The sequence below is a fragment of the Pseudophryne corroboree genome, chromosome 2 (assembly GCF_028390025.1).
Source record: "Pseudophryne corroboree isolate aPseCor3 chromosome 2, aPseCor3.hap2, whole genome shotgun sequence".
In the NCBI taxonomy this organism is placed as follows: Eukaryota; Metazoa; Chordata; class Amphibia; order Anura; family Myobatrachidae; genus Pseudophryne; species Pseudophryne corroboree.
Genome location: NC_086445.1, coordinates 577,448,402 through 577,463,846, shown reverse-complemented (window position 1 = coordinate 577,463,846; position 15,445 = coordinate 577,448,402). Strand labels below are relative to the sequence as shown.

Here is a 15,445-nt window from a genome sequence, read left to right as displayed (position 1 = left end):
TGCTCTGAGTGACTCAATTTTGAATTTGAACCTCTGTATGTAAGTGTTCAAAGATTTTAGATTTTAGATTTTAAAATCGGTCTCACCGAGCCGTCTGGCTTCGGTACCACAATAGTGTGGAATAATACCCCGTTCCCTGTTGCAGGAGGGGTACCTTAATTATCACCTGCTGGGAATACAGCTTGTGAATGGCTTCCAAAACTGCCTCCCTGTCAGCGGGAGACGTCGGTAAAACAGACTTTTGGAAACGGCGAGGGGAATACGTCTCGAATTCCAATTTGTACCCCTGAAATATTACCTGAAGGATCCAGGGGTCTACTTGCGAGTGAGCCCACTGCGCACTGAAATTCATTGAGAACGGGCCCCCACCGTGCCTGAACTTGTAAAGCCCTAGCGTCATACTGAGAGCTTGGCAGAGGCGGAAAAGGGTTTCTGTTCCTGGGAACTGGCTGATCTCTGCAGCCATTTTCCTCTCCCTCTGTCACGAGCAGAAAAGAGGAACCCTTTTGTCCGCTTGCCAACCAGGACTGCGCCTGATAATACGGCGTCTTATTTTGAGAGGCTACCTTTTTTAAGGCAATACTTCCAAATGCCGTTTGGAATCCGCATCACCTGACCACTTTACTGGTATAATTGGACAACGCACTTATACTTGATGCCAGTCGGCAAATATTCCGCTGTGCATCATGCATATATAGAAATGCATCTTTTAATTGCTCTATAGGCAATAATATACTGTCCTTATCTAGGATATCAAATTTCCAGTCAGGGAATCCGACCACGCCAACCCAGCACTGCACATCCAGGCTGAGGCGATTGCTGGTCGCAGTATAACACCAGTATGTGTGTAAATACATTTTAGGATACCCTCCTGCTTTCTATCAGCAGGATCCCTAAGGGCGGCCATCTCCAGAGAGGGTAGAGCCCTTGTTCTTACAAGCGTGTGAGCGCCTTATCCCCCTTAGGGGGTGTTTCCCAACGCACCCTAACCTCTGGCGGGAAAAGGTATACTGCCAATAACTTTTTAGAAATTATCAATTGTTATCGGGGGGAAACCCACGCATCATCACACACCTCATTTTATTTCTCAGATTCAGGAAAACTACAGGAAGTTTTTCCTCACCAAACATAATACCCCTTTTTTTTTGGTGGTATTTATATTATCAGAAGAGTGTAAACTTTTTCCATTGCCTCAATCATGCAATGTGTGGCCCTATTGGAAATCACGGTTGTCTCTTCACCGTCGACACAGGAGTCAGTATCCGTGTCGGCGTCTGTATCTGAGGTAACGGGCGCTTTAGAGCCCCTGTATGAGACGTCTGGACATGCACAAGCTGAGTAGCCGGCTGTCTCATGTCAACCACTGTCTTTTATACAAAGCTGACACTGTCACGCAATTTCAACAGTACATCCACTCAGGTGTCGACCCCCCAGGGGGTGACAACACTATTACAGACACTCTACTCCGTCTCCTCATCATTTTTCTCCTCATACATGTCGACACAAACGTACCGACACACAGCACACACACAGGGAATGCTCTGATAGAGGACAGGACCCCACTAGCCCTTTGGGGAGACAGAGGGAGAGTTTGCCAGCACACACCAGAGCGCTATATATATACAGGGATAACCTTATATAAGTGTTTTTCCCTTTATAGCTGCTGTATTGTTTATACTGCGCCTAATTTGTGCCCCCCTCTCTTTTTTAACCCCTTTCTGTAGTGTAGTGACTGCAGGGGAGAGCCAGGGAGCTTCCCTCCAACTGAGCTGTGAGGGAAAATGGCGCCAGTGTGCTGAGGAGATAGGCTCCGCCCCTTTCTCGGCGTCCTTATCATCCGTTTTCTTGTATGTTTTGGCAGGGGTTAAATGCATCCATATAGCCCAGGAGTTATATGTGATGCATTTATTTTAGCCATAAAAGGTTTTCTATCGATTTATTGCGTCTCAGGGCGCTGCCCCCCCAGCGCCCTGCACCCTCAGTGACCGGAGTGTGAAGTGTGCTGAGAGCAATGGCGCACAGCTGCGGTGCTGTGCGCCTACCTTTATCTGAAGACAGGAAAGTCTTCTGCCGCCGATTTTTCCGGACCTCTTCGCTCTTCTGGCTCTGTAAGGGGGCCGGCGGCGCGGCTCCGGTGACCCATCCAGGCTGAACCTGTGATCGTCCCTCTGGAGCTAATGTCCAGTAGCCTAAGAAGCCCAATCCACTCTGCACGCAGGTGAGTTCGCTTCTTCTCCCCTTAGTCCCTCGATGCAGTGAGCCTGTTGCCAGCAGGTCTCACTGAAAATAAAAAACCTAAACTAAAACTTTCACTAAGAAGCTCAGGAGAGCCCCTAGTGTGCACCCTTCTCGTTCGGGCACAGAGATCTAACTGAGGCTTGGAGGAGGGTCATAGGGGGAGGAGCCAGTGCACACCAGATAGTCCTAAAGCTTTCTTTAGATGTGCCCAGTCTCCTGCGGAGCCGCTATTCCCCATGGTCCTTACGGAGTTCCCAGCATCCACTTAGGACGTCAGAGAAACCCACATGACCAGTGTCACTGTTACTTGCATTTTTCTGCATACTTAAGCTGGGCACACACTCTACATACTAGACGATATGGTGTCTGATCTACGGATCACTCGACATATCGGGCACATCATCTAGTGTGTACCTGTTATGTCACTGACGATGCGCATCATCAGCAACATCCTCCATCGGCCCTACGTGCAGGGCTGACGGAATGTATCGTTAGCAAGGTCCATGCATGGCCGCCCCCATCGCTGCCGGCATCGGTGTGTATGCACTTGCTGATGCCAACTCCCCACAGGTCCTGTCACCACCAATGCCACTGGGTACACACATCGTAGAGTGTGTGCCCAGCTTTATTGCTTCACTAGTTACCAGCCCGTCAAAATGACAGAACTAAATAATAGTAATGTCAGCTCTGGCGGCTGTGTGCAGCCGAACAGAGCAACAACTTGATTGCTCCGTCGGGCGCCATCTAGTGACTGCCGGCGCACAAAACACTTGCAGAGGTGAGGAGCAGCGATAGCCTTTTATAATATAGGATTTACAGTGTTTACCACAACTAAATGCGTTTTGGAAGCTTAGTGACCTCCTGAAGGCAAGTAAGAATACTGATAAAAGCCCCATGTCACATTGGTTAGCCATGACATGAGTTGTTACTTGTGTTTGTAATTGTGTTCATTAATGCAAAGCTCAACATCTGTGGGAATGAGATGAAATGGAAAAGTGAAGGTGTTACCCATAGCAACCAATCACATTTAGTTATCATTTACCGAGCACATTCTACACAGTGGGGTACTATCAGAGGGGAGGCGATCATAAGACCACATGTCGGGATCCTAGCAGTCACAATGCAGACACCGGAATCCCAACAGGTGGTGAAATCCCGATGCCAGAATACCAGCACCACAGGCTTTTCTTCCTCTGTGGGTGTTCACGACAACCATAGAGGGAGATAAATCCTGTGGCGAGCACAGGGGCTTTCTAGTGCTCACCCCACTGCTGGCATTCTGCTGACCGGGATCCCGCTATCGGTATCATGACAGCCAGTAAAAGGTCCTATCAGGGAGCTGTGCTGCATTTCATACGTCTGCTGCTCAGCACAGTGGGTATTATCAGAGCTGTGCTGCATTTCATACATCTGCTGCTCAGCACAGAAGGTATTATCAGAGCTGTGCTGCATTTCATACGTCTGCTGCTCAGCACAGAAGGTATCAGAGAGCTGTGCTGCATTTCATACGTCTGCTGCTCAGCACAGTGGGTATTATCAAAGCTGTGCTGCATTTCATACGTCTGCTGCTCAGCACAGTGGGTATTATCAGAGCTGTGCTGCATTTCATACGTCTGCTGCTCAGCACAGTGGGTATTATCAGAGCTGTGCTGCATTTCATACGTCTGCTGCTCAGCACAGTGGGTATTATCAGAGCTGTGCTGCATTTCATACATCTGTTGCTAAGCACAGTGGGTATTATCAGAGCTGTGCTGCATTTCATATGTCTGCTGCTCAGCACAGTGGGTATTATCAGAGCTGTGCTGCATTTCATATGTCTGCTGCTCAGCACAGTGGGTATTATCAGAGCTGTGCTGCATTTCATATGTCTGCTGCTCAGCACAGTGGGTATTATCAGAGCTGTGCTGCATTTCATATGTCTGCTGCTCAGCACAGTGGGTATTATCAGAGCTGTGCTGCATTTCATACATCTGCTGCTCAGCACAGAGGGGTGTTTTACAAGACTTGTGGCTGATATGCTGCTTATGTAATCAAATTATGAAATAAAAATTGCATAGGCCAGACTTACATTTTTCTCTTGCCACTTGAGTTCATTGTGAGCTTTCTCAAACTCATGCATCCTCTTCCTGAAGACAAACTCTACAGCTAGTCTCTGAGCTTCCAGCTCATTATTAGTCTGTTAGTGAGGAAAAGAAGAACTCGTCAAATAAGTCTCCTATAATGACATACACTCTCCCTTTCCCTTCCTATTATAGAATACAAGCAATAACAAATTATTTTGCTTTTATTCTTATCTCTTCTATATTTTTCATACATCCAGTATACAATATATATGCTGTACAATGTACATAGGGGTATATTCAATTAGGGTCGGAAAGCTGCCGTCTGTCGAAAAGATGGCAGTTTTAGACTTTTTAAGGTCGAATCGTGATTCGACCTATTCAATCCCAGCTAATTTTATTCGACAAGTCGGGGAATTCGACTTGTCGAATAGTACGTGAATCGGCGGTATAACTGCCGATTCACGTACTTTTGAGAGAAACGGGGACAAATTCGACAGGATTTGGCCCCCGTTTCTGACCATCTCAGTCTGACATAAAAAAATGTCGGACTGAGATGAGGGACCTTAATGGAGGAGAGGGGGGAGAGTCGCGGGGAGACAGGGGGGAGCCGCGGGTAGCCAGACGGGGGGAGAGCAGTGCTGGAGGATGTCACAGCCACCGCTCCCAACAGCGTCCACCCGGCTCCAGCAAGCGAGACCTCGCTTGCTGGAGCCGGGTGGACGCTGCCGTGAGCGGCGGCTGTGATGCGGGGACAGGGAGCGGAGGGATGTGGAGACAAGAGACGGGGAAGTGGTTTGGCGGGCTGCAGAGCACTACCTCTGATGGGCGCCCCCCGGCCAGGCTCCCGGCCACCGCTGACAGATCCTCTGCCGCCGCTGCAGTTACCTCTCCTTGGCCGCTGCTGACGGGGAGAGGCAGGGAGATGGGGGGGGGGCAGAGACAGGGGAGAGCCGCGGGCAGATGGGGCAGAGCAGCGGCTATATATATGATATGGATCCGACTTCAATTGAATATACCCCATAATATTTTATAGTGTTATTTTCACATTGCACATGGTAGTGATCACACTTCAAAAATAAGCAGAAATGGTGGGTACACACAAGCAGATAGCTTCTGCTGAACCACTAAACGCTCCGATTTGACAGAGCGATTATTGGATCGGTATGCAATGTAATCTCAAGTGTATCGGCAGAATACCCGCCACCCCCCACATCTGATAATGGTCTGATAATGTTATTGATGGTTTAGTGGTCTCCAACCTTAATTGGGGTGTGAGCTACTTTCGGAAAATAAAACCTCTGAAGGAGCTACCCCCTCCCCCCAACGCACGTGGGTCTGGCCTCACAACTACAAGTAATGCCCCCCCCCCCCCCCCCCCTGTATGGTGCCAGATACACAAATAATGCCCCTCATCAGTGCCAGATACACAAATAATGCCTCCCAGCAGTGCCAGATACACAAATGATGCCCCCAGCAGTGCCAGATACACAAATAATGCCCCCAGCAGTGCCAGATACACAAACAATGCCCCCAGCAGTGCCAGATACAATTCCCCCCGCAGTGCCACTTAAAATGCCCCCCTACCAGCAGCGCCAGATAAAATGCCCCCCCCGCAGTGTCCCGCATAATATTTTATAGTGTTATTTTCACATTGCACATGGTAGTGATCACACTTCAAAAATAAGCAGAAATGGTGGGTACACACAAGCAGATAGCTTCTGCTGAACCACTAAACGCTCCGATTTGACAGAGTGATTATCGGATCGGTATGCAATGTAATCTCAAGTGTATCGGCAGAATACCCGCCACCCCCCACATCTGATAATGGTCTGATAATGTTATTGATGGTTTAGTGGTCTCCAACCTTAATTGGGGTGTGAGCTACTTTCGGAAAATAAAACCTCTGAAGGAGCTACCCCCTCCCCCCAATGCACGTGGGTCTGGCCTCACAACAGTGTGTGTGGCCTCACAACTACAAGTAATGCCCCCCCCCCCCCCCCGTATGGTGCCAGATACACAAATAATGCCCCTCAGCAGTGCCAGATACACAAATAATGCCTCCCAGCAGTGCCAGATACACAAATAATGCCTCCCAGCAGTGCCAGATACACAAATAATGCCCCCAGCAGTGCCAGATACACAAATAATGCCCCCAGCAGTGCCAGATACACAAACAATGCCCCCAGCAGTGCCAGAAACAATTCCCCCCGCAGTGCCACTTAAAATGCCCCCCCCCCCCCCCGCAGTGTCCGATACAGTGCCCGATACAGTGCCCCACACAGCGCTAACCCTTGCTGGCTTCCTCTACTGCCGCTGGTGCTGCTCCTCCTGTATGAGGGACGGAAGGGGAGGAGAGAGCCCTCTCTACCCCGGAATGAGGTCATTACTCTGTAGCAACATATACAGGATGCTGCAAATTTTATGAGCGAGGCTATTAAGGAGTTGTGTAAGATAAATGGCCGCACTACTGCTATGGCTGTCTCAGCACGCAGAGCTCTGTGGTTACGTCAATGGGCGGCGGACGCCGATTCCAAAAAGGGTGTAGAAAAACTTCCCTTTACAGGTGATGCCTTGTTTGGAGACAAATTGAATAAGGTGATCTCCCAAGCAACGGCGGGTAAGTCTACCTATCTGCCGTCGGCTGTGCCACCGACTAGACGTTTTTACACTGGACCATCCTTGCAGTCCTTTAATGTGGCAAGGTTCAGAGGCAGGGGCCGAGGGGTTTCCACCACTTCCAGAGGATCCTGTGGTAAGTCCCGTAAACCTGCACCTGCTGTCTCCCTGGACCAGACCACCGGATCCCCTGCCACTAAGCCTTCTGCGTGACGGTTGGCCCCAGCAGCAAGGCGACTTTCAGGTAGGTGCTCACCTTCAACACTTCGCCAACGTGTGGGTGGAGTCCTGCCAGGATCCTTGGGTGAGGGACCTCGTTTCCCACGGATACCGGCTGGAATTTCAAACACTCCCTCCTTTCAGGTTTTTCAAGTCAGGCTTACCAGCTTTACCCACAGCAAAAGTTACCTTACAAGGGTCTAGTCAAAAACTTTTGCAGACAGGGGTGGTAGTTCCTGTACATCCTCCGTTACGCAACAGGGGTTTTCACTCCAGTCTTTTTGTCGTTCCCAAGCCAGACGGTTCTGTGCGCCCCATCTTGAATCTGAAGTCTCTCAACCCATATCTGCGGGTGTTCAAATTCAAGATGGAGTCTCTGAGGGCGGTGGTATCCGCTCTGGAGGAGGGGGATTTCCTGGTGTCTCTGGATGTCAAGGATGCTTACCTACACATTCCCATGTGGCCCCCTCATCAGGCTTACCTCAGGTTCACCATCTTGGATGACCATTTCCAGTTTCAGGCCTTACCCTTTGGATTATCCACAGCTCCGAGGGTCTTCACCAAGGTCATGGCAGAGGTAATGCTGCAGCTGCGCATGATGGGTGTGAACATAGTCCCCTATTTGGGCGATCTCCTAATAAAGGCTGTGTCCAGGGAGCGTCTACTGCACAGCATCGATCTGACTACTCGCCTACTCACGGATCGTGGGTGGATCCTACATTTTCAGAAATCTCACCTGGAACCGACCCAACGTCTTCAGTTCCTGGGAATGATACTTGATACGGTATATCAAAAGGTGTTTCTCCCGATGGACAAGGCCTTGACTATCCAGGCTATGGTCTGCTCGGTACTCAGTCCTCGCAGGGTGTCTATACATCTTTGCATAAAATTACTGGCCAAGATGGTGGCTGCTTACGAGGCAATCCAATATGGCAGGTTTCCTGCCCGACCGTCTTAGCTGGATCTGCTGGACAAATGGTCGGGTTCTCACCTGCATATGCATCTGGAAGTGACCCTATCTCCTAAAGCCCGTATTTCTCTCTTATGGTGGCTTCAAATTCCTCACCTGGTAGAGGGCAGAAGTTTCGATATCCACTCGTGGATTCTACTGACAACAGATGCCAGCCTCCGGGGTTGGGGAGCGGTGACCCAAGGGGCCCAGTTATGGTCAGTTCAGGAATCGGCTTTACTGATAAACATCCTGGAACTCAGGGCAGTTTACAATGCTCTTCTACAAGCCTCCCCTCTCCTGAAGGGTCAGGCGATCCAGGTTCAATCGGACAATGCCACGGCGGTGGCGTACATAAACAGACAAGGGGGAACAAGAAGCAGACTTGGTCTGGTTTGAACACGTTTGTTAAGTTCTATCGGTTCGATACCTTGGCCAAGGGTGACCTTCAGTTTGGTCAGGCGGTTTTACAGGGGTCTCAGCACTCCCCCACCCTTTTGGGAGCTTTGGGACTTCCCCATGGTGCTAAAGTACAAGACCCCAGTATCCACTAGGACGTAAGAGAAAATAGGAATTTGATACCTACCGGTAATTCCTTTTCTCCTAGTCCATAGTGGATACTGGGTGCCCGCCTCAGTGCTTCATTCCTGCTTATCTGTGTAAGTATTTGGTTGGACCAGAATTGCGGTCTCATTATGTTGTTGGGATAGCCGTGCTATCCGGGTTAGGTTGGTGTTGCTACTCTCTGTTCTGGTTAGCGCCCTCATTACGTTCATGGTTGTGTGTTGGATTGTTGCCTCACTGCAGTTGTATTGTTCTTCTCTAATGGTATGTCCGTCTCCTCTGGCACAGTTTTCCTAGACTGAATCTGGTAGGAGGGGCATAGAGGGGAGAAGCCAGCACACACATACACACACTAAAAGTTTTAAAGTGCCAGGCTCAAGTGAAACACAGAAACATAGAATATGACGGCAGATAAGAACCACTTGGCCCATCTAGTCTGCCCCTTTTTTATTTTATCCTTTAGGCAAGTGGACCCGATCTATACCCCATGGTACCAAAGTACAAGACCCTAGTATCCACTACGGACTAGGAGAAAAAGAATTACCGGAAGGTATCAAATTCCTATTTTTTACAGGGTATTATTTTAGCTTTATACTGTATGTATGTAAAATTATAGCTGTATATTTTAAATACTTTGTTTTCCTTTAAGAAACTTAAATCATGTTTCTCTTTACTTTGGGCCTGGTGGAGAGTTGGGAGGAAAACCACCATTGATGCTATAATATATGTATTTTCTAAATTTACTTGCATGTATTAAATATTACTCTATTACTAATTACTGGTTTTGCCTTGTTTGAATTATGCATGCTGTAAGAAAGAGGCGGAGCTATAGGGTAAAATTGTTAGTGATGAGATCGTTAGAACAAATGGCTTTGTTCTAACTAGCTGGGAAAATACACTTTTTATTTTGGTGTCCAGTTTTACTCTCCATGCATCAGATTATGTTTCATCATTAGAAGGGCACAGCCAGCACAGTAACTAGGAGTTTATAGTGGTGTCATTTTCAAGGGTCTTATCAGGACTACAGACCATAGTTGCCTACCCTCCCTCATTCTGCAGGAGACTCCCTGAAATAGTAGTAATCTCCCTAATAGGCCCTACACACTGGGCGATAATACTCAAAGATATGAACGGAGATCTCGTTCATTAATGAACGAGATACCGTTCATATCTTTGAGTGTGGAGGCACCAGTGATGAACGATGCGCGGCCCCGCGCTCGTTCATCGCTGGTGCCCCGTCGCCTGTGCATGCAGGCCAATATGGACAATCTTCTTCCATATTTGCCTGCACTTCTATGGAGCCGGGTGACGGGCAGCTCGGCGGCGGAACGCTCAATGTGTAGGGCCCTTAACTCCCTGAATAGACTAGCAATCTCCCTGATTGCACCTTATCTCCATTATGCAGCTATTACATTCTTGGGGGGAAAAAGAAAAATCAGAGATACATACATTCAAATGGGCTCATCAGTACCATTCCCTGCATTGGTTATAAGGCACAATGGGGCAGATGTATTAACCTGGAGAAGGCATAAGGAAGTGATAAACCAGTGATATGTGCAAGGTGATAAACGCACCAGCCAATCAGCTCCTAACTGTTAATTTACATATTGGAGCTGATTTGCTGGTGCGTTTATCACCTTGCACATATCACTGGTTTATCACTTCCTTATGCCTTCTCAAGTTTAATACATCTGCCCCAATGATCCCTATGGCTACATACATTTTATAAAAGGTTTCTCGTGGCCACTTACAGTATATGGAAGCTCTTGTAAAACACAATACACAAACAAATCCTGCAAAATATCATTGTCTTTTCTTCAACAAGTAGCTCTTACTAACTTTGGGGCTCATATCCATTTGTATGCAAGTCATGTTTATGACACGGCTCTCAGATGTAGCAGTACACGTCAGCACTGATAGGTGTTACTTTAACAATCTCCCTGAATTATTTTTCAAAAGTAGGCAAATATGCTACAGACCTATAACTGCACTGTGGCAAATGCGGCTTGCAAATCCAAATATCGGTGTAACATATCAGGAATGTGCAAGGTCACTATAGCGGGAGCATTTCAAGTGATTATTAGTGGGCATTGGCTGATTGGCATACCTATAATTGGTGCAGGGTGTGCAATGCCCCTGGGCCCCGGTGGCCCTACAACACACACCCTGCACCTGCAGTCTATACATGTACCTCGGTAGACTCCAGCATACTGCCAGATTCTGCTCAGCGCATATATCAGCGAGAGAGGAGGTGCCCGCATGGAGAATGCACACAATCCTCTCCTCTATTAAACCATTCCTGTTAGTAAGCCCTCATACTGGGAGTCACATACTGAAAAAAGCAGGGGGAACATTTTGAGCATGCGCTAGCTCAGAAGATGCTTTGCTCTGCTCTTTAAAGAGTGGGCTTCCTCAGAGGTGGAGGTAATTGGCATTACGGCTTCACCACCTGTGCTTCCGCCATCGATGATATATTTTATCTGACAGATGTGTCTTCCTACAGTCCCGGGGTCACACAAAAAAAATTTCTCAACTGAGAATTGTGGGTTTCCTGCAGCTGTGCTGCCCTCGTACCAAAACAAACCACCACCTTCATCGCCAAATGCATGCTCGTTTGAGCTAATTACATTGCAAGATAATAATGCTCATTTGTCCATTGGCCAGATGCAAAGTACCTGTACTGTAGTAAATAGCAACAATTCACAATAAAATGGTAATTTGTGCACCTGTGCTATAGTGATAGCAATGGCTTCTCTCAGCTGTGTGGAGGCTCTGATCTCAGCTTCTGCTCTTTCCTTGTTGTAATGGCTGAACTGTTCCCATTCCTGGGGAGTGCTCGTCCTGAGAAGAGAGAGTGTACCATTACAGCACGGAGATATTTCCTACAACAACAATAGCAGCACTAATGCACAGATAGCCTGCATATGTACCGTATCTCCCATGTCTTCTAAGTACCTACCTCTCAGCTACTTCTAATAGAACATCAACAGTAAAATGTCGGGTTAATGTACAAGCAAACTTCCCCCATGCCAGATACTAACTGTAAATGTTAGGGCAGGTTATAATTATTAAGAAGAAACCTTTTGCTGCGCCTGTGTTTATCAATTAACTAATCAATCTCAAATAGGATGAACCTGGAACTGATAGTGTGGAAACACGTCCGCCGCTATAGGGAGATATGCAATACTCCTATGGATTTGGACAAGTATAAAAACTAATAGAGTCGCTCATAGAATCCACACACCATGTTTTTACAGGTTCAAAAAACAACCAAAGAATCAATTAAATAAAAAAAAATAAGAATTTACTTACCGATAATTCTATTTCTCGTAGTCCGTAGTGGATGCTGGGGACTCCGTAAGGACCATGGGGAATAGCGGCTCCGCAGGAGACTGGGCACATCTAAAGAAAGCTTTAGGACTAACTGGTGTGCACTGGCTCCTCCCCCTATGACCCTCCTCCAAGCCTCAGTTAGGAAACTGTGCCCGGACGAGCGTACACAATAAGAAAGGATTTTGAATCCCGGGTAAGACTCATACCAGCCACACCAATCACACCGTATAACTTGTGATCTGAACCCAGTTAACAGTATGATAACAGAGGAGCCTCTGAAAAGATGGCTCCCAACAATAATAACCCGATTTTTGTAACAATAACTATGTACAAGTATTGCAGACAATCCGCACTTGGGATGGGCGCCCAGCATCCACTACGGACTACGAGAAATAGAATTATCGGTAAGTAAATTCTTATTTTCTCTAACGTCCTAAGTGGATGCTGGGGACTCCGTAAGGACCATGGAGATTATACCAAAGCTCCCAAACGGGCGGGAGAGTGCGGATGACTCTGCAGCACCGAATGAGAGAACTCCAGGTCCTCCTCAGCCAGGGTATCAAATTTGTAGAATTTAGCAAACGTGTTTGCCCCTGACCAAGTAGCTGCTCGGCCAAGTTGTAAAGCCGAGACCCCTCGGGCAGCCGCCCAAGATGAGCCCACTTTCCTTGTGGAACGGGCTTTTACAGATTTTAGCTGTGGCAGGCCTGCCACAGAATGTGCAAGCTGAATTGTACTACAAATCCAACGAGCAATAGTCTGCTTAGAAGCAGGAGCACCCAGCATGTTGGGTGCATACAGGATAAACAGCGAGTCAGATTTCCTGACTCCAGCCGTCCTGGAACATATTTTCAGGGCCCTGACAACATCCAGCAACTTGGATTCCTCCAAGTTCCTAGTAGCCGCAGGCACCACAATAGGTTGGTTCAGGTGAAAACGCTGGAACCACCTTAGGGAGAAACTGAGGACGAGTCCTCAATTCCGCCCTGTCCGAATGGAAAATCAGATAAGGGCTTTTACAGGATAAAGCCGCCAATCCTGACACGCGCCTGGCTCAGGCCAGGGCCAACAGCATGACCACTTTCCATGTGAGATATTTTAACTCCACAGATTTAAGTGGTTCAAACCAATGTGACTTTTGGAACCCAAACTACATTGAGATCCCAAATTGCCACTGGAGGCACAAAAGGAGGCTGTATATGCAGTACCCCTTTTACAAACGTCTAAACTTCAGGGACTGAAGCTAGTTCTTTTTTGGAAGAAAATTGACAGGGCCGAAATCTGAACCTTAATGGACCCCAATTTCAGGCCCATAGACACTCCTGTTTTCAGGAAATGTAGGAATCGACCCAGTTGAATTTCCTCCGTCGGGCCTTACTGGCCTCGCACTACGCAACATATTTTCGCCAATTGCGGTGATAATGTTTTTGCGGTTACATCCTTCCTGGCTTTTGATCAGGATAGGGATGACTTCATCCGGAATGCCTTTTTTCCTTCAGGATCCGGTGTTCAACCGCCATGCCGTCAAACGCAGCCGCGGTAAGTCATGGAACAGACAGGGTCCTTGCTGGAGCAGGTCCCTTCTTAGATGGTAGAGGCCACGGATCCTCCGTGAGCCTCTCTTGAAGTTCCGGTTACCAAGTCCTTTTTGGCCCATCCGGAGCCACGAATATAGTGCTTACTCCTCTCCATCTTATCAATCTCAGTACCTTGGGTATGAGAGGCAGATGAGGGAACACATACACTGACTGGTACACCCACGGTGTTACCAGATCGTCTACAACTATTGCCTGAGGGTCTCTTGACCTGGCGCAATACCTGTCGAGTTTTTTAATCATGTGGACGACTTTTGGGTGAAGTCCCCACTCTCCCGGGTGGAGGTCGTGCTGAGGAAGTCTGCTTCCCAGTTGTCCACTCCCGGAATGAATACTGTTGACAGTGCTATTACATGATTTTCCGCCCAGCGGAGAATCCTTGCAGCTTCTGCCATTGCCCTCCTGCTTCTTGTGCCACCCTGTCTGTTTACGTGGGTGACTGCCATGATGTTGTCCGACTGGATCAACACCGGCTGACCTTGAAGCAGAGGTCTCGCTAAGCTTAGAGCATTGTAAATGGCCCTTAGCTTCAGGATATTTATGTGAAGTGATGTATCCAGGCTTGACCCTAAGCCCTGGATATTCCTTCCCTGTGTGACTGCTCCCCAGCCTCGCAGGCTGGCATCCGTGGTCACCAGGACCCAGTCCTGAATGCCGAATCTTCGGCCCTCTAGAAGATGAGCACTCTGCAACCACCACAGGATGGATACCCTTGTCCTTGGTGACAGGGTTATCCGCTGATGCATCTGAAAATGCGACCCGGACCATTTGTCCAGTAGGTTCCACTGGAAAGTTCTTGCGTGGAATCTAACGAATGGGATTGCTTCGTAGGAAGCCACCATTTTTTCCCAGAACCCTTGTGCATTGATGCACTGAGACTTGGTTCGGTTTTAGGAGGTTCCTGATTAGCTCGGATAACTCCCTGGCTTTCTCTTCCGGGAGAAACACCTTTTTTCTGGACTGTGTCCAGGATCATCCCTAGGAAACAGAAGACAAGTCGTCGGAACCAGCTGCGATTTTGGAATATTGAGAACCCAATCGTGCTGCCGCAACACTACCTGAGATAGTGCTACACCGACCTCCAACTGTTCCCTGGATCTTACCCTTATCAGGGAATTGTCCAAGTAAGGGATAACTAAAATTTCCTTCCTTCGAAGGGATATCATTAGAGATGAGCGGGTTCGGTTTCTCTGAATCCGAACCCGCCAGAACTTCATGTTTTTTTTCACGGGTCCGAGCGACTCGGATCTTCCCGCCTTGCTCGGTTAACCCGAGCGCGCCCGAACGTCATCATGACGCTGTCGGATTCTCGCGAGGCTCGGATTCTATCGCGAGACTCGGATTCTATATAAGGAGCCGCGCGTCGCCGCCATTTTCACACGTGCATTGAGATTGATAGGGAGAGGACGTGGCTGGCGTCCTCTCCGTTTAGACACTTGATTTACTAATTTTGGGGAGCATTAGGAGTACTCAGTAGTGTACAGTGCAGAGTTTTGCTGATAGTGACCAGTGACCACCACTTTTATTTATAATCCGTTCTCTGCCTGAAAAAAGCGATACACAGCACACAGTGACTCAGTCACATACCATATCTGTGTGCACTGCTCAGGCTCAGGCCAGTGTGCTGCATCATCTATTATCTATATATAATATTATATATCTGTCTGACTGCTCAGCTCACACAGCTTATAATTGTGGGGGAGACTGGGGAGCACTACTGCAGTGCCAGTTATAGGTTATAGCAGGAGCCAGGAGTACATAATATATTATATAGTGAGTGACCACCAGACACACAGTGCAGTTTATTTAATATATCCGTTCTCTGCCTGAAAAAAGCGATACACACAGTGACTCAGTCAGTCACATAC

At 48.0% G+C, this 15,445-nt stretch overlaps 1 protein-coding gene across 3 annotated transcripts in view; it reads right to left on the bottom strand.

Moving 5' to 3' along the window:
* Positions 1–15,445, bottom strand: part of TEKT2 (tektin 2) — a 72,921-nt gene that overhangs the window by 19,632 nt on the left and 37,844 nt on the right. For all 3 annotated transcript variants that reach the window (XM_063954473.1, XM_063954472.1, XM_063954475.1), the window contains 2 exons: positions 11,376–11,490; positions 4,307–4,414 (listed from right to left, as the gene is read on the bottom strand). In XM_063954473.1, the coding sequence (XP_063810543.1) occupies positions 4,307–4,414; positions 11,376–11,490 (223 nt within the window). The remainder of the gene's footprint in view (positions 1–4,306; positions 4,415–11,375; positions 11,491–15,445) is intronic.